The sequence below is a fragment of the Asterias rubens genome, chromosome 5 (genome assembly GCF_902459465.1).
Source record: "Asterias rubens chromosome 5, eAstRub1.3, whole genome shotgun sequence".
Classification (NCBI taxonomy): Eukaryota; Metazoa; Echinodermata; class Asteroidea; order Forcipulatida; family Asteriidae; genus Asterias; species Asterias rubens.
Genome location: NC_047066.1, coordinates 280,394 through 303,474, shown reverse-complemented (window position 1 = coordinate 303,474; position 23,081 = coordinate 280,394). Strand labels below are relative to the sequence as shown.

Sequence of the window (23,081 nt, the reverse complement as noted above, 5' to 3'; positions counted from 1 at the left end):
ATGACGTACATGTACAGCATTTTAGTCCAATTTTAAACATTTGTTGCCACTGGTTTGTTGACTCTTATTGAAAAAGAAATCATAACTGCTGTTTGTGGTTTGTTCGTTCTTTTCAAAAATTACACTAAGGTAAAGAATATAGGATTTGAGGCGTTGCATGGTGAGGTATCAATGTATATTTGGTTTGCGGGAACACCATGTGTGTATCTAATTGCCAGGTAGAGTTGTTCTTAGGGAACTGTCTTGCTTTATTCTACTGCCGTGGAGTAGATAATCGGAGGTAAAGAATGTTTGCAAAAATGTATTTTAGTGTTGGAGGTTTCGACCAAGGTCTAGAAAATGAGGTCTGGATCTCGGTCTGTGACTTTGGTAAAGGTGTATTTACTGATAATGCAAGCAAGTCTGTACTGTTTGAAAATGTGCAGACCATGTGAGAATTATGAAATACAATATTTAAAAAAGTCATATGGAGATACAAATCCAAGATTTATTGTGTGTAAAGTCAAAACATAAATGTCCTCATTTACACATAACTCATGTTCACACAATCCGTGGTGACGACACGTTTTTGTTTCTTTTTAATGTAATATAGATTGAAATCCTTGAAATGTCAATTATTAGGTAGATGGGTTATTGATAAAATGTAAATAAACAAGACAACCGTTTTCAAAGTTACACAGGATAATAATTGTATGAAATATTCATATTTATTTTATTTTAGGAAGTCTCACATTTTGTTTAGGCCTTGACTTGTTCAGACGTACAGGGACAAGATGTACTGCCTCTTTTGATCTTGGCTCTTCATTTTCTTGGACTTGGTCCTTCAGGCACGAAATTCCAGGCCGATTTATGAGGAAAGAATCTCACCGTTTCAAACATTTGTTGTGCCACTATTGATAGCTCTTTTTACAAGGTCATGTATGAAATAAAAATTTATTCCTTAAGATCTGTATAAAGAAATGTGAATAACTTTGTTGCCATTATGATGTATTTTGATAAATGAATGTGTCTTTATTTTCATGAAATGTTAAAACTAATAATAAAATGGACTCTTATAATTTCACCAAAGATATAATAAATTGACAAATTAATTTACTGCAATAAAATTACTTAACATTTTATGACAAACGAATAATTGCCAATATACAATAAAACTATTTATGAATCAATATTGTTTATGCAAAATATTGTTTTTCTTGTAAATATATTTATTGATCTAAGGGTTTCTTGTAAAATTAAAAAGTGTGTAAAAAGAAGACAAAGAGTGTGACTTGTGTTATTTTCTTGTTGTGGATCCCGCTTCCCCAAGACCACAATCTGATTCAACAGTGACATATTAAAATTTCCAAGTACTGAAAAAGTTGCTTAGCAGAAAGGACCAACTTAATAAAGCCTGCAAGCACAAATTAACCTGCTAAGCAGAGGCAAGTCTTGCTTAGCAAAAACAGATTACCAGCCAACATTCCATAAAGTTTACATTGTTGTGATTGGTGCCCCACTCATTTCTTCCTTAGCAAAGATATTTGCAAAGAAGTATTTTCTGCTAAACAGCATTATGAAATTGGGCAATGCCAAGTTGTCATATCTAACTGTGACTGGCTCCCTGCTTTATAGCTTTATAAATCGTGTAACCAGAAATGACATGTGTCATTCAGTTTAACTCTACTGTAAGACTAAGTCAGAATCAGTGGCTGTGGCTCTTGTGAAGGTGTTGCTAAGGGCAATCTATGCTTTCACAAATATCTTAACATGAGCCACAGGCACCGCCAAAGGGGAAGTAACAGTCACAGCCACAGGGGAAGCCATAGATGCAAGTGCAGCTGTAGGAACATCTGCAGGCATAGCCGCAGCCGTAGGTACAGCCACAACTTCAACACAGCCACAACTACAGGCAGAGCTGATAATCCTAAAATGGTCTTATAAGAGTTTTATTTGATTGCCATGCCTGGTCAAATGCAAATCATTACTTGTTATAAAAATGCAGCAATCAATTCAATTCAATGGATATTTATTGCAAGTTGGCAACATACATGTATCTTAGATCCATCAAACACAGGTAACATGTTAGGGGTTGGATGCAGGAGTTTGAGAGCTGGACTAAAGATTAATCAAGACTTGACCCTAATCTAGAGATGAACAGAATGTGAGTTTAAAGCATAGAGCTATATATATTGACTATAGTGCTAATAACACCCCGTTATACATGCACTAAGGTTTTGAAGCCGTGTGGGCACATCCATGTTTATGTACAAACCAATACAAAAGCTTGAAATTTTGTACGGCAATTGTACAGCTATTTGCATGATGGTGCGTTTGTTCTTTTCTATGTGTCATCGAACAAAAAAATGCAGCAAATGTGAACGCACAATCTGCTGATGAGCGTACAAACTGTGAGCGTCATGTGCGTCATGTTTAAAATGTGTGTTCTCTTGAAGTTAAAATCTTTCCGTTGTCATACAACACATCAAACATGTCTGCACCCACTGAGGATTCAAAACACAGAGCAAGTAAGCGCTCTAGTCAATATATATAGCTCTATGGTTTAAAGACTGAAATTATTCAGGAAATCAAGTAATCTGTGAAAGAGTGTCCCCAAACCCAATTTATACTTTCTCTTAAATAAAATGTTAGATTGTTTCGCACAGAATCAAAAGTGTAAAACCCTTTAAAATGACATAAGAAAATAGATTTATTGATAACATCACGCTACCCTTTCAGCAATAAATCACACCAGGAGCATGACCTAAATGTAAAGTAAATTTCAATTTGTAATTTAAAGTACATCATTCAATAACAGCATCGATGGTTCAATTTGGGTAACAGCAATAGCCGTTTAGTATCCCAGCAACCTGTTACATTCATAGCATCTAGGTAACGAACATGTCTAAACTTGATTAGATTCTAAAATGTCTGATTCAGTCTGAGTTATTTCTTAACTATTTTACTGGGTAATTGATCAAATGTTGTACTGTATGACAATGCTTTCAATAATGAAATTCCTTGCATCATAATTAGAGTTCATTTTAATTTGACTTCCTGTATGTTGTTGTCCTGTATCAATGAGCAAATAATTAATGATAATAACTATGAACACCAGTTTGGCTCACTTGTTTCAGAGTCAAAAATACTGCGAGTTGACTTTAATATTTGTTTTCCCTTCTTGACACTTGGGCTACAGTACATAGCATGATTCACAAGTCTTGAAGCTTAATATCTGGACCCACTTTAACAAACCTAGTTAGCCCAAATATTCTGAAACGGTGTCATTGACTCAGCGCTGTATTGGTAAAAGTGGTCTCCAAGGTAGTTGTTAAAAAATTTGACTTTGTCTCAATTATTATTGATATGAAATTGTAAAGAAGACTTTATAGCACTGAGCTTATGGTTTTCAAATGCTATTAATCTAACTGGAGTGCAGCACATGTCACAAGCAACCTACATTATTATATGGCTTAGTAATCTTTCTGTACTGCTAACACTTGACTTCAATAACAGAAAAGCCTAAATAGCTTGCCGAACCGCTGTCGTTGTTCTTATCATAGATAGATGGCTCTATTAGCATCTGTATGTCTTCCTTGTGAATATTTGAATGTTTGTATTTCTTTGTTTTTCTTCATTGTTTGATACTTTAACAGATGGTTTGAATAAATTCATGTCACTTCAACCGTTGCACTATTATGATCCTTTTTCTTTTTCTTCTTCTTTATAGTTTGTTCCTCTGACCGTGAAGATTCAAGAATTGTTCCATTTTCGTTTTTTAAGGAGGCTTTAACCTTCTTTCCTTCCACAGCTGAACTCCTCGCTGGCAAGTCATTCTCTTCTACTGTTGCGTCACTTGTTTTCTTTTTCCGTTTTTTCTTCTTTTTCCCCTCTTTACAAGTACTCAAATCAACTTTGTTTTTGTTTGTTTGAGCTGCATCCTCAGCAGAGGTCAAAGTTGAAAGATTAGTAGATAAAAGGTTAGAGGTCACCTGTGTGTCTTTGGATACTGGTGGCCATGAGCTTTGGATGACTTGGTCATAAGAGACGGCCACTGATACAAGCTTCATTCTCTCTTCTTCAGAGTCACTGAAGTCAAACAGAATAACAAAACAAATCCAGATTTATTATTTCAATGTTATTCATGTGTAAACCTTGTAAATGGGGTGTTGTAGCAACGGATAAGAGAACCAAACTCAAGCTCTGGTGTTTATGTTCAGCAGAGTGTGGGTTCGAATCCCAGTCGTGACACTTGTGTCCTTGAGCAAGACACTCCCCCAGGGAGCTGAGATGGTTTAAGGAATGATTTAAGGCCCAGTGACCAGGGGTAATAATGTGAAGCGCTTTGAGACATGGTGTATAAAGCACTTTATCTTCAAGTATGCGCTAATCCTCCAATCAGATTCGCAGAATGGAGTGGTGATAAAAACCTATATTGCAAGGCTCATATCACTACCTGCGTCTTGTGTGTTCTATGTCATGCGCCAAGTTTGCTGGAAGACAAATACTTCGGCCTCGTTGGATATGGGACGCAGAAGCGCTATAGTTTTCCGTATTCCACTCGCGCTTGTGTGATAACTTATATATAAAAACCGACTGTTATTATTATTACTATTACTAAATGAATATTGTTGATTGACAACCCTTGGAAATATTTATCTTAATTGCTATAATTTTTAAGGAAACATAAATATTTATTTTTGTAACTAAGAAAAGTCTGAGTTTCCCGTCCTCAATTTCTTCTTCTTCAGAGAGTTTTTCAAAAGTCTAGTACTTGTAACTGCCTTTAATAAAAACTTGTTAAAGGCTACGCATACCTGTGGTTTTTGGAACCGTTCGGTTCTTTTCATTCTATATAAATGTTTATGTATACAACCAGTCAAACTTACCAGTGAAAAATTAATTTCAAAAAGTTCGACCAGGTTTTTAAGATAACCCTCGAAAACCAGGACTTCGTGTTTCCACGGAGGAAGGATTATCCCTAATAGGAATACACAATCTAAAAAGAGTTTCTCAGATTCAAATTTTGAGGCACAAAAACTGATCTGGACTATTTTTTACATAACCACATTACTTCAAAGTGAAATGTTTCTCAAAATGCTGTTTATCGAAAGCTGTTGAATGCTTCTAGACAAAAGTTGTTATTGCCATTTATTTAGAGAGTGATTACCAAACGTATTCCTTCCCTTTCAAGGCACTTTCAAGTACACACGTTCAGTAATACAGGCCTCAAATTTCCCGATTTTTAGGGCAAGGCCACTTTGGCATTGAATTTGTCAAATTTTGAAAGGGCACCAAGGCCATGGGGTAGGGCACCAAGGCCAACTTAAAATTTCAAAAAGGGCATCAAGGCCATAACAAATAAAGATCATGAAACAATTTCTGTTCAGGTCCATGAAGGCTATTTTAATGAACCATTTCATTACTTTTGCTTTCCTTTAACAAAAAAACATCAAGTATTTTTAAATGTATTTAATTTTATTGATTAATGGGAAGTAAAAGTATGCATCCATTTGTTGTTGCGATGGCCAGACGTAAACAATGAACTGTCACTTAACTGTGTGCAGCGGAGATTTTGTTGCGACGGCCGGACGTAAACAATGAGCTGTCACTTGACTGTGTGCAGAGCGGAGATTTATTCAACGGACATACTCATGTACCATACATGTACATGTACCTTCATGTACATGTACATGATGCGTGATTTACGTAACATGCATGGCCCACGTGCACAAACATGTACGAGTACCAGTGAACAAGCACAATACCAGTGGAATAGGCGGACGCCCAACCTCGAATGGAACCGAAATTGTGATTAGCTGGTACCCATCATGGACAACCTTGCGTGGGTACGCGTGTTGCAAGATGAGTACCAGTGCGATTGTTCTCAAATGGTCGTTGCAAGTACATCCGGCTCGTGTATAAACTTCGAGTACACAATGTCTATGGATGCACGTCTGTCGTTCGTTCTGCATCGTGCACACACATGCACTGCATGGATATATGTAGACTTGTGGACAAGTCGTTAAATCGGCCCCACGTGCTGAGATAGTGCTCCCCCGACAACACTGCTCTCGCGCGAACTCACTGCTCTCGCGCGAACTGATGGCTCCCCGATTTTGACTCCTCATTAACGACTTGTACAAGTTGTCAGCAGTACGTATTCATGTATTCATGTATTCAAGTACGAACGCGGTATACCTTCACTGTTGCCGCGGAGACAATCGTGCAGACGAGTCCATTTTTATAAGAGGGTAGTAATAGTTTCTAATACTGTAAAGCTTGAACCGGAGGGCATCTGTGAATCTTTTTTATTTTGATTTAACTGCTTTATTAGTTGATTAGGGCCTAACTTTACAAAGTCATCTTCAAATGCATTACTATTTATCTGTTTAATATCCGTGAGCTGCCTCATGCAAATAAATAATGCCCACGGTCAATGGTAATGGTCCAATGCAATCCTTTAACCCGATGTGTTCTGCTCGGACTGTGTACACTGGACAAGTTGCAACATAAAATAATAGTTTGTATTAATACTACCAGTCCCCAAATTCATTATTTGTTTACTGACAAATGTTTTTTTATTTTAAGTTTTCATCTAAAAAGTGATTTTGAAAATCATGGTCGACATGTGGAAGTTTGATATGTGAGTCTTGTGGACAAGTTTCACAGGGCAGTCGTGTGCGGATCGCAGGGATTCCGGAAAATTTCAGTAACTCTTTTCAGATGTCGATGTATTTTAAAGGTATTATAGCTAATCATCGACATACACTCTACTTGCCCAAGATATTGCAAGACAAGGTTTCATATAGCAGCTGTACTTTTGTTTTGTTTTAAGCAACTGTAACCACGAAAAATACTTCTCACTTCCAAGCAATCATAACAATTAATATAAGGCTCAAATAGGGTAAAGACACCGTGAAATGCAAAAAAGGAACAGTGACTCAAATTGTAGTTTGCCTCAAACAAAAAACAAGAAACAAATTTATTGATAAATCGATCAACAAATGCAAACCAGTGGTTGAAATAAATTAAATTGAGCAATAAACAATGAAAATACCTTCAGACTAATGGATATTGATGGTAGAAACTGTAAATAAAGAAAATGTGGAGTGTTTCCCTTGCACTTCCAGGTTGCTATATAAACATAGTGAGTAGTTGACTTTTGCAAAACCTGTTCATTACAAAACACTTTAAACAATTTACAAACTAGGCGAGTGCTAGAAGGGTTACAGCTCGATGGCCGAAGGTTCAATAGTCTGAATGTTCGATAGTCCAAATTGACAATAAGGTCCGATAGTCCGAATTGACAATAAGTCCGATAGTCCGAATTGACAATAAGGTTTGATTCGGACTATCGGACCTTATTTGGACCAGTGAACCTTCAGATCAATGAACCTTCGGACTATCGTATCAAATGTACGGGTTAATGAAACCTACTTCATTTTGGGACTAATGAACCCCCTGTTATGGGAAATTTGTGCGTTCGGACAATCAAACCTTCGGACTAACGGACCTTCGGGTGGACACCGCTAGAAGACCGTACAGAAATGTAAACAGTGGTGGATATGGGAAAACTAACTTGAATGAACATTTTAAATGGGTCTTCTACCTATGTTGCACAACCGCCTAGCCTTTATACATTATCAAACCCTCTCAGTCTGTGCTTTGGATATTTAAGTATTTGGATTGGAAAAAATAAATTTTAACTAAAATGAGCAAAATAATTGTTGGTAATTGCACAGTATAAATGTCATTCTTACATTTGGAACCATTCAGAATGCACCATCCACATCAGTCAAGAACTTTGGTGCATATTTTGATTGAATTGTCTATGACTGATCAAATAGACCTGCTTTCGTTTACACCAAACTCTTTCCAACTTGTGTTAATCTTACGACTTGAGTTGAGTCCCAGCCTTGCAACGTAACATGCAAACCCTAAGATTAACGTTTCGTGAAAACGGCTCCAGCTTTGCAAGTCTGTTCGATTTCATGTGTCACAGATAAGGAAGTATGTATCTGACGATTCATAACATCATGTGATTCGCAGCCATGTTCTTTCTCGGTTAGATTGTTGTAATGGGCTGCTTACAGAAAACCCACATGCATATTTTAAAAGAGACTTCACAGTTTGCAGAACTGGGCTGCTCGTGTTATATTTAGGTTAAATCGCCGTCGTGATGCCATGCTCCTTCTAAGATCGCTTCATTGGTTACCAATTAAACAGAGGATTGCAATTAAGATTATTTTATTTGTATGAACATTTCTTTATAAATCAGGCACCAGAGTAATTTAATGAGTGTCTAGAGTTGTATCAGTTTTTGCGTACACATCTTCACTCCAATGCAGATCCATCTCGGCTAACTTTTCCCATGACTCGCAGTAAGGCAGGAGATCAAACTTTCACAGTTTTTACAGCAGCTTAGGGGTAGGGGTGGAACGAACTTCCTTCTTAAACGAGGAGTGTTTCCCTTGCACTGTCAGGCTGCCATGTGACCCTGTGGAGAAAAGAAAGAAACACACAATGTTGACCTGAACTTATGTTGATTGTGTAATACTATCCGTAGTATGATAGGCTAATACTTATTGCAAGCAAATAAGTTAACGTAAATGTCAGAAAATTGTGTTGTTAAAATCACACATGAAGATACCATTTTTCACGTCAGGTACCTCTCTGTGCAGACGTCTTACGTGAGCATGAATTAAGCCCAAAGTGGTGACGTCACCTAACAACACAATGTTTTGACCTTCACGTTCACGTGTTTGCTGGCATAACATGCAGCTCATAAAACCTACCTAATACTTACGGGCTAAAGTGAGGTTCGAGGCAACACCATCACAAATAAAGACTCTCATGTAATTTCAAATCTTATTTAAGTTTTAGTGTTTAAATTTTTTAAACATTTTGTTATTATGTTTTATTATTGTTTCTAAAAAAAACAACAATTATGTTTAATTATAAAAACCAACAACAACAAAAACAGTGAATTTGGTACTTTTTGCATTGCTTGAGACTCTACTCTCTAGATACAAAAGTTCCAACAACAATGCAAAACAAGTAACCTTGTGTAGAACTAGAACTTTAGAAGTAGGGGCTCAATTTTAATAACCTGTGTGTGTCGGTGCAACCGCCACTGACGACAGTGCTTTTTGTGGAACCATGGAGGTAGAAACTACCTCCATGGTGGAACCAGTGAGTTATATGAATAATAACACATGTTTTGTTAAGTTTTACTTCAAAACAAAACTTGTTCTTTTAAGTAAGAAGCCCCAAACCAAGTTACCGGTAACTCCATGGAGGTAGATTTTTGCAATATCATTTGTCAACGCAAATTTATTAGTAGTTTAATTAAGAAACTTAACAGCAAGCTCACCTGTTTTGATTTCATGATGCCAACACAGTATGCACCAACCATCACCACTGCCTTGAGCAAGGCTACTGATTTCATCGAATATTCGGCCGGTGCAAATCATTTGTTTACAAAAGTGTCATTGCCTTTCATCAATCAATACACGCTGTGTGCAGTGTGTGGGTGTTGGCATGATGCATATAAATGGCGGCTTCTTCTTCTTTTTCCTTGCGACCTGTCGTCGACGTGAGCAGATCTCTTGCATGTTGCATGCCTTGAGAAAACTGGCTACTTGACAGCTGCTTCTATATCTTGTTCTTCAAGTTTATCAACCAAGTCAGACCAAGTTAAGACGAAGTTATTTATTTAATATGCACGTCAAAGTTCCCGATGAAAATCCGTACTCAAAAGTACAACCATACACACACGACGTCTAGTGTGTAGGCATAATAAATACACGCTGACAGGTTTGTTGATCGTTCATTCATACATGTGACTTCCCGAACCCATCCAATACAGGGTGTACTGTTTGATGGCATATACATGTTGAATATTCATTGATTTAACGACATCGACCAATCAGATGCGTCCGTACGATTTCGGCTGAAGTGCCCATAGGCGCTGTGCACAAACTGCTGACAACTTGTACAAGTCGTTAATGAGGAGTCAAAATCGGGGAGCCATCAGTTCGCGCGAGAGCAGTGAGTTCGCGCGAGAGCAGTGTTGTCGGGGGAGCACTATCTCAGCACGTGGGGCCGATTTAACGACTTGTCCACAAGTCTAGGATATATGCTGCCGTCCGTTTAAATTCCGTGTGATGAGCATTCAACCGACCGCGCTCTGTGTGCGTGTATTAATATAGAATGTACATGTAAGTGTTTGATTTTATGTGCACACAGACGGATGGTGGTGTATCAAAACATAAATTTTGATCTCAAAAAGGGCACGGCGGCCATCGGAGAAAAAGGGCACGGCCTTTTTGGCCGCGAAAATGTCCGATTTTCTCGGGGCACCACGGCCAGTAAGCAGGGCACCGGCGGCCATGGCCGTCGGGAAATTTGAGGCCTGGTAATAGTCAAATAATAATAATAATAATAATAATAATAATAATAATAATAATAAGACTTGTAATGCGCACATATCCACCCTGCTGGGTGTTCAAGGCGCAGTAAAACCAAAAACAAAACAAAAACAAAACACAACACAAAGAAAAAACAAACACAACAAAACTAGTCATTGAAAACCTGTGACATAAGATAAGTTTTGAGAAGAGACTTGAATTTTGCAGTACAAAGACAAGATCGAAGATTAAGTCAAAGACCAGTATTCTCACTTGGTGTACCACAAATATGCTTAAAATAACAAACATGAGAAAATTTGGGCTCAATTGGTCATCGAAGTTGCAAGAGAATAATGAACTTCAGCTGAAGTCTTTTATTATTCGAGTGAGAGATTACCTCTTTCTCAAAAACTGTGTTTCTTCAGAGAGAGCCATTTCTCACAATGTTTTATACTATCAACAACTCTCCATTACTCGTTACCAAGTAAGTTTTTATGCTAACAATTGTTTTGAGTAATTACCAATAGTGTCCAGTGTTTTTAACTGAACTCCATTCCTAGTTTGTACTTACCTATCACTGCTGCTTTGACGTCGTCTTCTTTGTCTCACTGGTGTATAAGTTACCTCTGAGAGTCCACGTTTTGAGGTTGAGAATAGTTGAAAGTCATCTAGTGAGAGAATATAATTAAAATAACCTTCATTTATCTTAGGGTAGGGTCATACTTTTGTGATGGCCCTTTAAAAAAAGTGTGTATTTCTTGGCAGAAAGCCTACTTTTTATAAAGTTGGTAATGGTAGTGAGCATCCAGCTAAATTATTTCGATCAAAGTGCCTCTGTTGATTGGAAGTCAATAAAAGTATATCAACAAAATTACATCTCCAAAGATTGCTTAAGAAAGACTTCTGGAGATTGAAATCTTGTTGGTGTCCATTTGTGAATGCTGGGACGAGAGATGCTGTTCAAGCTTACCTTGGGTTGTACATAACATGAATGGAGTCAATATTATGAATGTTAATATACTGTCAATTGTTTCACTTTTTCTCAACAAGCAGACAAAGGAACATTAAAGATAAGTGAGACATGGTATAATGAAGCAGCTCCAGACAATTTTTATGACAGCGCTCTCTTTCATATAATAGCGCCCTCTTTCATAATCATACCAGTTGCCATTTTAGAAGTCATAATTCTAAATTAATCATGTAAACTCCTCAAATAAATCCTGAATATCAAGATTAATACAATCTTTGAATCATTTCCCTTGATAACCAAAGCCCTGTGCATACATCATAACAAACCACTGGTGTATGATCAATCTAATGTTTTCTCCATGGATCAACTGAGTGCAGAATTAAAGTTCAAACATGTCCACCTTTTTTTCACATGGTATGGACTTATTATATATTATATATTATATTTATTATCCAAGGATTAGCCACCAATTACAGGAAAGGAAGGAATAAAGTTATGGAAAGAATTCCTTCACTATTTGAATGATACTTAAAACTCACCATCTGTGTCTTGTTGAGTTGCTGAAGTTGTTGTGCTCTTTTTAATTACCGAGATGGAACTGTGAGGCAATCAAATGGCAAGGATGAAACAATTATAGGTTTTTTTAATAAGTAAAAAACTTTAGAGGTATGATTGTATTTGGAGATCTGATGCTAACTATTCATGAATACAAACCACTTGCATATAAATGCCCGTTTCTGTCAAATTGATAAAAGACAGTTTGTGTCACAAGTGTGCATCCCCCTACCAATTGGTTTTACTCTAAATGAAACAAAACAGGCACAAAATAAAAAAATCTCTATTTCTGCACTGTACAACCATGAAAAGACAATTATTTTATAGAGATAAAATGCCTTGGATTGGGTGATTTGGATTATACCAAGCGTTTGTTATGAAATGAATGTGGTTGGTAAGATGTTTTAAAAGCAAAATATAATGATTCACACAAATACGCCTTGAAGCTAGGTGGTTTTCCCTTTACTTTGTGAACTAACATAGGTGCCATTTTGTGGAATCAAATTTTTGACACCACAAAATGGCAGACCATTGTTGGTTCCGCAGTAAAAGCAACACCAAACAATCTTGCGGGTTATTTGTGTGGATCATTTAGTGCTGATTTTAAAACATCTTTCTAACCCTATTGATTAACGCTTTCTATTCCAAGCCAAGACATGTCCCTTTATTATTTTGATAACATTTACCTATCAAGCCACGTAGTTAGCTTTTTAGCAATGAATGCTTTCTGTTCTGTTGTAGCGTCAACATTTCTGTAATCTGTCTGCTCATCTGTACCATCCAATGAAGCTCTTCAAAAGAAAATTAAAAACATAGTTGTATGTAGTTATAACAACCAACCTATATTAAACCAATCTGCATAAACAATCAAGTATGGAAAAGGACAACCTTAGAGGAACATCTCTAAGACCAGTTGGTTAAGAATTGTAAGTTCAGATAGTTTTGTTGTTCAGAAATCTTATAGTTTAGTTTAGGCATCGAAAATCGTGTATCATCAACGAATAAAAAACAATTGATAATTAACTTTAAATCCTTCACAAAATAAAAAACTGAATTACCTTAAACTCTTCTTCTTCTTCTCTTGTGGTGGTGTTTTATTATCTGCGAACAAAACCATACACGTTAATTAATAATGTCAGTTTCATTCATTTCAATTTCAATTAAGGAGAAATATCCTGATACAAAAGGCAAACATTTAAATTTGTACATTGAAGTCAATGTGTGTGCTTGTGTGGATCGTGTTTGCAAATTTCATCTAAAAAAGTCAAGAAAAGGAAAATTGGGAAATTTGAATATTAAATCATTTTAAACCAACAAAATGACCATCTGGGCCTTCTTCCTTTAGTTGTGATAACGTAACACCCTCCTCCCGACGGCCGCCAGGAGGAGGGTGTTACGTTATCACAACTAGTCTTCCTTGTGACAATCCCATTCGTGTACAAATCTTTCATAAAATTTGTTGAAAACCATGGATGCAGAAATGGAAATCTATTGCTACCTCATCAAACACCCTTAAATTTAGATGTGGTAATGTAACCCTCCTCCCAACGGCGAAGTTATTGCCCCTCGCTTCGCCATCGGGAGGAGGGTTCTGTTATTGCAACTACCTTAAATTAAGGTTAAATATATCCCGAGTTAAGAAAAAGCCAAAAAGATTATCATTCATTTTTCTTTCTTCAGGTCTTATTTGGTGATGGGGGTCTTGACAACACTGCTTGTTAACCTCAATTTTTTTAAAGTTCCTTTGGCATGAGTGCTCAAGAGCATTGAGGAGTTCCGTCCAGCACTTCAGCAGAGCTATTAATTCTCAATTCTCAAGAGGGGAAAAAAGGTTTAATTAACTTTCTCACAAACAAAATCAAATAATTCTTAAAAAAAGTGGTGGCAGGATACGGTAATGTTCCATCCAAAGCACGACAATCACTAGCCTAGTTGCGAAAGCGTATTATAATTACGGTACCCTCCTCCCCTGCCGGTGGCAGGAGGGTTACGTTATCGCAACTATCACTAGCCTTGGCCTGGTACCTGGGTACAGGACATCATGTCAGTCAGTGCCACTGCACCATGTGCACTGACCTGAGCTGACGAGTCCAACCTGGGCTAGACAATCACAAACCATGCAAACGTATCCTGGTGTCATGTGTTTTCAGTAGGATAACAGGAAAACTGTTCACAATCAAAAACTAAATTTTTTTTCTTCAAATCATCTATCCAATTTTTTAACAATAAAGGCCTTTTCACACGAGGAAAGTAAGCAGGGGGTCCTTGGTCTTAAGAACACAACGTTGTTTAATTTGATTTTCCCTGAAATTCCAGCATAGTTCTAGGAGTAGGCCTACGTAGCACTCGTTCGATAAGTTTCATGATCGAGCATAGAACGACATATTTATATAAAAAAACTTCAGTGTGCAACAAAATGCGTGCCAGATTTATGACAACATTCATCGGTAAGAATCTGCACTCCCCAGTTTATAATCGATTGTTACATTTTCTGTTTGGAATTGGTGGTCGGAGCATGAGTGAATGGTTCGAGCAACTCAACTACACGTTCATTCTTCGTCCAAAACAAAAATCTTTGTTAGGGGCCGCCGATTCACGACAGTGCAGAAAAATGATTGGTACATACGTTGGCGATGCGGATATCAGTGAAATGGCGATGAACAATGTTGACCTTTAGCACCACAAAAGACGAATGTTCTGAGACACGGGACGTTGGTTTCTGCGCCGTGTGAAAGGTCCTGTTTGAGTTTGACTAACGTCCTTGGTCAAGACAACTGGCACCGGGGACCAAGGACCCTAGTTTGACTTTGTCGTGTGAAAAGGGCTTAACACTTACACTTCATGGTGTGTTGAAATTTTTAAAGTTTTGGTTTTACGTTGCGAGAGACAGTCCGCCATTAACATTGGAGCAACGTCATATGTTTTCACACCTTTCATTGGTTGGTATTTTATTGAATATTCAGAAGCTAGTACGACGTGCAAAATAAATCAAAATTATTATTCAATTACTACTTAACAAATTTAATTACATTTTTGTCCCAAGGCATTATGGCTACTATATTAGAATCCAGAGATATCATAAGGCATGAAAGTAAAACACCCCACCCCCCCCCCCCCCCCCCCCCCCCCCCCCTTGAAGCACACACACTTCATAACAATCCGTTTTTCCCCATTTCAGACCAGTAATGTTTGGTTTCAGGAGATAAGAAACCAATCTATGATACTTTCTCTTTAATGTAGACTTAATATTTATTACGCTTATCGGAATTTATTACAGTATGCAGTAAATAAATAAAATAATTTTTTTTTGTCATTTTCACTTAAAATATTTAAATATTTTCCCCACATTTGCACACCATAGAATCCCAAATAGTAACCACCTCACGTGATCCATCTAGTGGCTAAAGCAGAGTGAAACTCAATCTAGCAGATAGTAATTTTGTTTTGAACTTTCGAGGTTGGATGATGTTTCTTTGACTCATTTGAATGTTGGCATAATAATGCACTAGTGATTATAGTACCAAAAATCAATCATTTTATAAATGTTTGAGCATAACCAACTAACAGGAAACTTTATTCTCAGCATGATTAAGCCTGATGAAAATACAGACCGTGAGTAAACCGCATAGCTTCAATCACCGGTGCAGCTTGCACAATCTCGCGGTAAACGGGAATCAAATCAAAGTTGGGGACCGACAATTTTATGAGGGTCGATAACGTATGACGCTACGATATTCATTCATGTCATTATAACAATCAAGTGTCACTGCCAGTGTCACTCTAGTGTCACCATGGTGTCACTGTCACTGTCGTGTCAGTCCATAATGGCAGTCACTGTTTACTTTTCTGATTGACAACAAGTCAACCACGCACGGTCAACCAACAACATTACCTGTTTTACTGTCACAAACTAAAAAATTGGACCACGTTGCTGCTTTCAGTTTTGCTTTTTCTTCTTCATCGGAGCTGGAGCTGGAATCCGACATGTTTAGGGCATTCAGCAGAGTGTAACGTAAGTACCTATTATTTAATATCACGGAGGAAGGAAGTACCCTTTCTCTCTAAACAACTAACTAATTACATTAGTAAACTAGCACCGTGCCCGTTCAAGGGCGCAGACATCTTGAAATGTAGAAATCTCTTTTATAGAGGAAACCAAATATAACTTTGTAGTTTTAAACAAAACACTTTCGGAAAAGAAAAAAAATATCCTCACTTAAGTATTTTTTTAACCAATATTTTTGTTGATTTGTGTTAATATTCAACAATAAACAACAACAAATTTCAACTCTCTTTACAGAAATCCCGGGCACTTTTATAAAACTGAATGCGACAGAGAGGGCGCTAGATAGCAACAACGGTAGCGATAACGCGTCCGAAGTTCCTGTCAAAAACCGTACACATGAGTCAATCTCAGCCGTGGTTTGGATGCAACAAAGAGCTCCGAAGTGCTTTTTCTCCCGATTTTTGGTATAAAATAAAGAATTTTTGTAAATTAATACCTCCAGGAGGGAGACATCCGAGTCATGTTTGGCTCTAATCTACCGGTATGACCAGTGTGAACTTTTACCGGTGGGTGACGGTCGTTGACTCAATTCAAACATGTTTCAGATTATGCTATTATGATGAGAGGGGGGAGGGTCTCAAATATCCGCACAAAACGGTGGTTAGAGTGAACACACGCTGACTCAGTGACTGAAGGTCAATTCTAAACAGATACATCACGTCACCAGGCCATCCATATACACACATTGGCAACTAGCCATTGGCAGCACAGACCACATGAAAAGGGCGGTTTCTTGGTACCGGTAATGTATGATTTCTTGTGTAATTTTTTATCAAAAAGTGCTAGTTTGAGGAGTGTCATGGCTAAAATAGACAGCCGCAATTAAGATGGGAGGCTTGCTAGCTGTACCAACCTCCATGGCTGTACAGACTGACTGCTGCACTGCATGCCGGGCAGGAACAGTCATGAGGCGAGTATGACACTAGCTCTGTGTTTACATTCTCCCGGCATCGTCGAGCATCCTTACACACCCATCTCAGACATCACACACACAGGACTAGGGATCGCGCGTTAGCTCGATCTCGTATCACATTTCAACCAAAACTATTATCTAAATCAATGATGAAATAACATTTATAAAAAAACCATTGTTTTTGTTTTTAATAATTACTAAATAACTAATAATGTTGGTTGAGCTTGTGACTCACTGACTCCTGTAGCTAGTGTAGTTTAGACTATATAATAAGTGTATTGCCGTGTTTCCAATTCTAGTTTATTTTTGAATTTGTTCCTAATCATGATATGATGTTAGTTTTTTTATTTTAAGGGTGGGGTGGGTCGGGTTGCAGATAGAGCTTGTGTAATATTGCAACAAAATAATGCCTTTAAGGGGGGGGGGGGGCTTGTTTGCTGTAATTTGTCATAATCCCTAACATGTTATTATTTTTTATTAATATTATTATTTTATTCGCCATAACAGTACAAAACAAAATACATTGACAACATTATACCCCAAGATGGGCAAGGGACAACAAAAGCAAATACTTACTATGATCCGTAGATCTGTTGCCCCACATCTGGGGTACACAATAAAATTAATATAGATTTAACATAATATAGTACACAAAGCAATAATAAAAGCAGAAAATTAAAAATCAATAGAAAATGCTAAATATATATTAAGAATAAAAAATAAATTAAATTAAAAATAAATAAATAAGTAAAAATAACAGATGGGGTAAGGATAAACAATAAAGGGAAATAAATGAATAAATAAATAAATGTAACAATGCTTAAAGACACTGGACACTATTGGTAATTGTCAAAGACCATTCATCACAGCTGGTGTATCTCAACATTATATGCATAATATAACAACTGTGAAAATTTGAGCTCAATCGGTCGTTGAAGTTGCGAGTAATGAAAGAAAAAACATTCCTGTCGCACCATGGTAACAAGAAGTTGTGTGCTTTCGATCAGATGCTTGATTTCGAGACCTCAAATTCTAAATCTGAGGTCTCAAAATCAAATTCGTGGAAAATTACTTCTTTCTCGAAAACTACGTCACTTCAGAGGGAGCTGTTTCTCACAATGTTTTATACTATCAACCTCTCCCCAGTACTCGTAATCAAGAAAGGTTTTATGCTAATAATAATTTAGAGTAATTACCAATAGTGTCCACTGCCTTTAAATGCACATCAGTGTAATTAAACTACAAAAATTTAATCTACTGTGCGGTTGCTCAATAAACTGTGTAGGAAACTTTGTACAAATTTATAAAATGAATGCAAAACAATTAGTCATTTATTTCTGTACTTTTTTTGTACTTGAAACAGGATCAGTCATCCAGTGCTTCGGAAACCAGCAATACTACTTCTCTGGTCCGTGTCTACTTGGCTGCTGAATTGAACATTTGAAAGTCAACCACATCCCTCAGCAGAGGAAAGCAGATTACTGAGAAAACAAAACCCTTCGAATGTTTTGGTTTTGTAATCTCCATATTCAAACAATGACTTACCTTGCAATAACTGGCTGGCTTTTTATGAGCATTGGACTCAGTAATATCAATAAGTGGGTGTTTAGTGAGGAGCATTTCAGCTACCCACTATTCCTGACCACTCTACATATGCTGTCGTCCTGTATCTTTGGCTCTGTTGCAATCCGTTATACCCCACTGGGGGCAGCATTTGGGGAAGGCAATGATCGACTACGTATGCCGCCCAAATCAACTCTAAAGATCTTCATCCTGAGTGTTGTATTTACCCTTGCCATTGCTTTTGGAAATATCGCCCTTCAGCATCTCTACATCTCATTCTTGAAGATGGTGTTTGCTTTGACTCCTTTAGTGACTGTTGGATTATCGCGGTTGTGTTTCCAACGTCCAGTAGACTCATACGTCCTTATGTCTATGGTTCCATTGTGTTGTGGCAGCATGTTTTGTATAACAGGAGAAGTCAACTTTAGCGTCTTTGGATTTGTTGCAGCAGTAGCGGCTACAATATTAAGAGCTCTCAAAAGTCTTTTGCAAGGTATTGTGTTATTAAGCTTTTGTTACACTCAAACATGTGAATAAACTTGAATCGTTGGAACATTAACATATTGTGATCTCTTGGTTAGGAAGGTTGACAATCACGGAGCAACTATTAATTTGTTGTTGTATGTAAGTACTTTATTAGTTAGTTTGTAAAAGCGAGCTCTCCTGGTATGTGTATTGTATCAATAATTCTTAAATCTCAACCCTCCAGCAAAGTTGATAAATTAACAAGCTACCTTTGAATTCATCTAACTACAGTTATCTCTAATACCTTCAAAGCAACTGATTGACTAGAAATAAAAGACTAGAATATGAAAACCTTAGGACAAGGTTGTGATTTTAACAAAAAATACCATCAGAATAAAATTGATGAGAATTTTTTGTTTAAGATGACAAGAAGCTTTCTTATTGTTCTGTAACTGAGACATTGTCACGAAGATTAACCTCTCTTTATAAATCTTATTCCTGCAGGAGTTTTATTGAAGGAGCAAAGGATAGATTCAATCCGTCTTCTTTATCACATGTCCATTCCAAGCTTTATTATGCTTCTTATAGCTACTGCCATCTTAGAACCCTCTGCCATCTTTGAACTGAACATCTGGGCCAAAGCTCGTCTATTTGGTCTCATCCTACTAAGTTGCTTCTGTGCCGTTGGATACAACATCATGAACTTCATGGTAACATTCTATACCTCCCCAATTGGTCTCCAGGTCTTAGGGAATATCAGTATTGTTCTGGATGTGATTGTATCGTTAGTTGTTTTTCAGAATGAGTTATCGTGGCTTAGTGTTGGGGGAATTGTTGGTGTAATGATCGGGACCATGATGTATCAGGAAGCGGGCACAGTCAAATGGTTTGTGGATAATCGGGTTTCAAGATCTCTTAATACATACTTCTAAATTAAAACACTTGATGTAGCTGCTAAGAAAACTGTATTCCCATTTTATCAGTTTAAAAATGTAAATGTGGAACGAAATATTAATTTATGAAGTATTAGCATTTTGTTTACCATTATCAGTTTTTTAAGTTCTCTTTGATAATGTTTAGTTATTGCACAACTTGAAATATTTGTAAAAGTTGTAACAATGCCATGGTATTAGGAATTCCAAAGTACAATCTGTAAGTAAATGAACGTTCCAGTCAGTTAGTAATATCTAATAATAGAGCCTATAGTAGTGGATTCTAGATCATACAATTAAAATGTGTATGTAGTGGTTTAGGGTAATTAGAGAAATTGACCAACTTTTACAATATGTATTCAAAAATGCGCCCCGCTGAATGTAATAACTAAAGGTATATTCGAAAGATCGAAAGATTTACAATTTTACATTTTACTTTGTTTCAGTTATGCAAATTGGATGGAGAACCTTTTATAGATCCATCTTTCTTTTTACCTTGCTAACAAGAAAGAGGCTGTAGTTTAAGTTAGACTGATGCTTATACTTTGCTATAAACCAATTCAGCATTATTATTTGTGTGCACATAATTAAATTCAAGGCTGGAAATATTAAATGAAAACAAAAATCTTTTAAAAGAATAATTACTATAATTAACTAAGAATAATCTTCATTTGAAGAAACCAGTTATTATTGGTAATGTGAAAGCATATCGCAAAGTTGAATCATTGGAAACAGTTTTGACTTGATATTTTGGGTTGCAATCTGCTTCATATGATGTGTTTACCATTGTTTTTTCCCCCGTGGAAGTTTTTTTGACTCAGCAAACTTTCCTTGATCAACTTGATGCCATGATTACTTGACCTTTAACCTGCAATAGCTGAATAGATAATATGCTCATTAAACAATCCCTGAATGCACCATAGTGTAGGTCAACCCTGGGTCAGCTTTATTGTTCATAGGTTATTGGCTAACGGTCTGGCTGAAAATCTGTCAAATAAAAGTAAGAGAAAGAATGTGGAGTTTATTCAATTAATATTTCCTGATTTTATGCAGTGTGTCACAATTCAACCACAATTTGACAATTCCTGATTTTACGCTGCGTGCAATATTGATGTGAAGTAACGCTGTGTAAATGTTTTCCTATGACAACAAGTTTATTTTGAGAGTTGTTTTTGGAAATATAAACACTCTAGAAAGAGGTCACTTGGATTTATCCCCAAAGACCAAAGTATTCTTTACATTTGACAAACAGTACTTGATTACATGTAATGAAACAGTACTTGATTACATGTAATGAAAGAGTTTTATTTGTTTAACAATTTTTAAGAAGATTGTTACCTAATCAAAGATATATGATATATTTGTTGAATGAGACCAGCTATTTAAAATATTTGTTGATCTGAAATCTGCCAATGATTGGATATCAATTTAATATTTTGTATTGTGCCATTTTAAAACTGTGTTTCACATTAATGTCTTGTTTTTAAGTTCTAATATGTTTCTACCTAAAAAGGGAAATTGATTTGTATTTGTGTATGGAAGTTATACATGTATGTAACACAAGTCAGAGGCAAATTTTACAGGTAAACGCGTTCTTGTGAAAGTTATCTCATTAAACACCTAACATTTCACTGTTTAAACAACTTTTTAATAATTTTAGTGAAATCATATTTCTCGTGGAATATGGAAAATTTAGTACTCTGCGGCCTGTGTCCAACAAGGCAAAAATTGATCTTAAAGCAAACTTGACATGCACCTTAAAATAATGCAATACACAGGGTGTGGTATGAAATGTGCAATATGAGTTTTATCACACCGTCGTTTCCATGAAACAACCAATCAGAATTGAGGATTCAAGTTTGCTTGAAGACAAATGGCATGAATTCGCCATAGTTAGTTTATTGTGAAGATTAAGACTGTAGCCCTTTTCAGCCCCAATGGCGACTTTAGTCGACTGTGCACTATACTCTGCCTGAGCCCATGGTGACGACTTAAGTTGCCCAAGTTAACACACACAAACACTAAAGCACAAAGGCCTTTCTTGATAAAAAGCTGTAGTTTTATTGTCCATGTTCACCCTTCATACTCTAACTTGAAATGAAATCTTCAAGGTAATAATAAAGCTTGTAAAATTGAACTTCTGAGTACAAGCTTCGTGAGAAAGTGTGCCTGGATCACGCATGAACAGTCAAAGAATGTGGGCACCAAGAGTTTATGTCAAAAGAACCTGGGGCTGAAAAAGGTTTGTTGTAAACAATCTTAATTTTTTAGTATTTCTGTTCTTTAAAGGCAGTGGACACTATTGGTAATTTCTCAAAGTAATTATTCGCATAAAACCTGTCTTGGTGACAAGTAAGGGGGAGAGGTTGGTGGTATAAAACATTGTGAGAAACAGCTCCCTCTGAAGTGCCATAGTTTTGGAGAAAGAAGTAATTTTCCACGAATTTGATTTCGAGACCTCAAGTTTAGAACTTGAGGTCTCGAAATCAACCATCTAAACGCACACAACTTCGTGTGACAAGGGTGTTTTCTTCTTTCATTATTATCTCGCAACTTTGATGACCGATTGAGCTCAAATTTTCACAGGTTTGTTATTTTATGCATATGTTGAGATACACCAAGTGAGAAGGCTAGTCTTTGACAATTACCAATAGTGTCCACTGCAGATCACCACTTCATACCTTGAGTGTTTTTCCCAAATTTCTAATATCCACTGATGCTCTCTCTGAGTCGTATTGTTATTATATTTATGACAAAGAGTTGAAGTCTTTATAATTTGCATTTCGTCCATTTTATTGAGTCCAATTAATTTCCATACAAAAAGTTATGGATGAGTTTGCCAGCTAGTTTCCTTTATTATTATATTTAATATAACTATGGAGAGGGTATTAAGTGTGTGTTAACAAATTGGTGTGCCTTCATGTGAAATAATTACCTGACATTATTTTTGTCAGTTTTCTAACTATGGTTGGGTGATTTAGACAATTTCTAATAATTTGCTTTTAATGTAACCCGTTGTGGTCATAAATGTATGAAACATTCCTTCTAAATAGATTTTATACTGCATAGTTTATGCGCACCCAAATGATCGAATTGCTTTTTAAGCCTACAAGATTATTGGTAGGCCTTTATAAGGATCACATTTTGCATTTGTTACAAATAATGATTGTAAGATTGAATAATGTAGTATTTGCTGTTGTGTTTTAGTGAAGTTGGAGGAGGTAGA

At 36.6% G+C, this 23,081-nt stretch overlaps 2 protein-coding genes across 3 annotated transcripts; one reads left to right on the top strand and one right to left on the bottom strand.

The window, feature by feature from the left end:
* Positions 1-2,344: 2,344 nt before the first annotated feature.
* LOC117290562 (protein CUSTOS-like) lies at positions 2,345-16,055 on the bottom strand. Its single transcript, XM_033772007.1, has 6 exons — positions 15,809-16,055; positions 12,975-13,017; positions 12,603-12,707; positions 11,901-11,959; positions 10,963-11,059; positions 2,345-4,068 (listed from the first exon to the last, which is right to left on the bottom strand). Exons 1-6 carry the CDS (start codon positions 15,900-15,902, stop codon positions 3,651-3,653), a joined length of 816 nt encoding a protein of 271 aa, XP_033627898.1. The 5' UTR covers positions 15,903-16,055; the 3' UTR covers positions 2,345-3,650.
* Positions 16,056-16,532: 477 nt separating this feature from the next.
* LOC117290922 (probable sugar phosphate/phosphate translocator At5g05820) lies at positions 16,533-21,127 on the top strand. 2 transcript variants are annotated; one of them, XM_033772496.1, is made up of 3 exons: positions 16,533-16,718; positions 18,259-18,951; positions 19,428-21,127. In XM_033772496.1, the coding sequence occupies exons 2-3, from the start codon at positions 18,399-18,401 to the stop codon at positions 19,853-19,855; spliced, it is 981 nt and encodes a 326-aa protein (XP_033628387.1). In that variant the 5' UTR covers positions 16,533-16,718; positions 18,259-18,398; the 3' UTR covers positions 19,856-21,127. The 2 variants fall into 2 exon arrangements, with proteins under 2 accessions (XP_033628387.1, XP_033628385.1); XM_033772494.1 differs by having other exon boundaries at positions 16,533-16,724.
* The last annotated feature ends 1,954 nt before the right edge of the window (positions 21,128-23,081 follow it).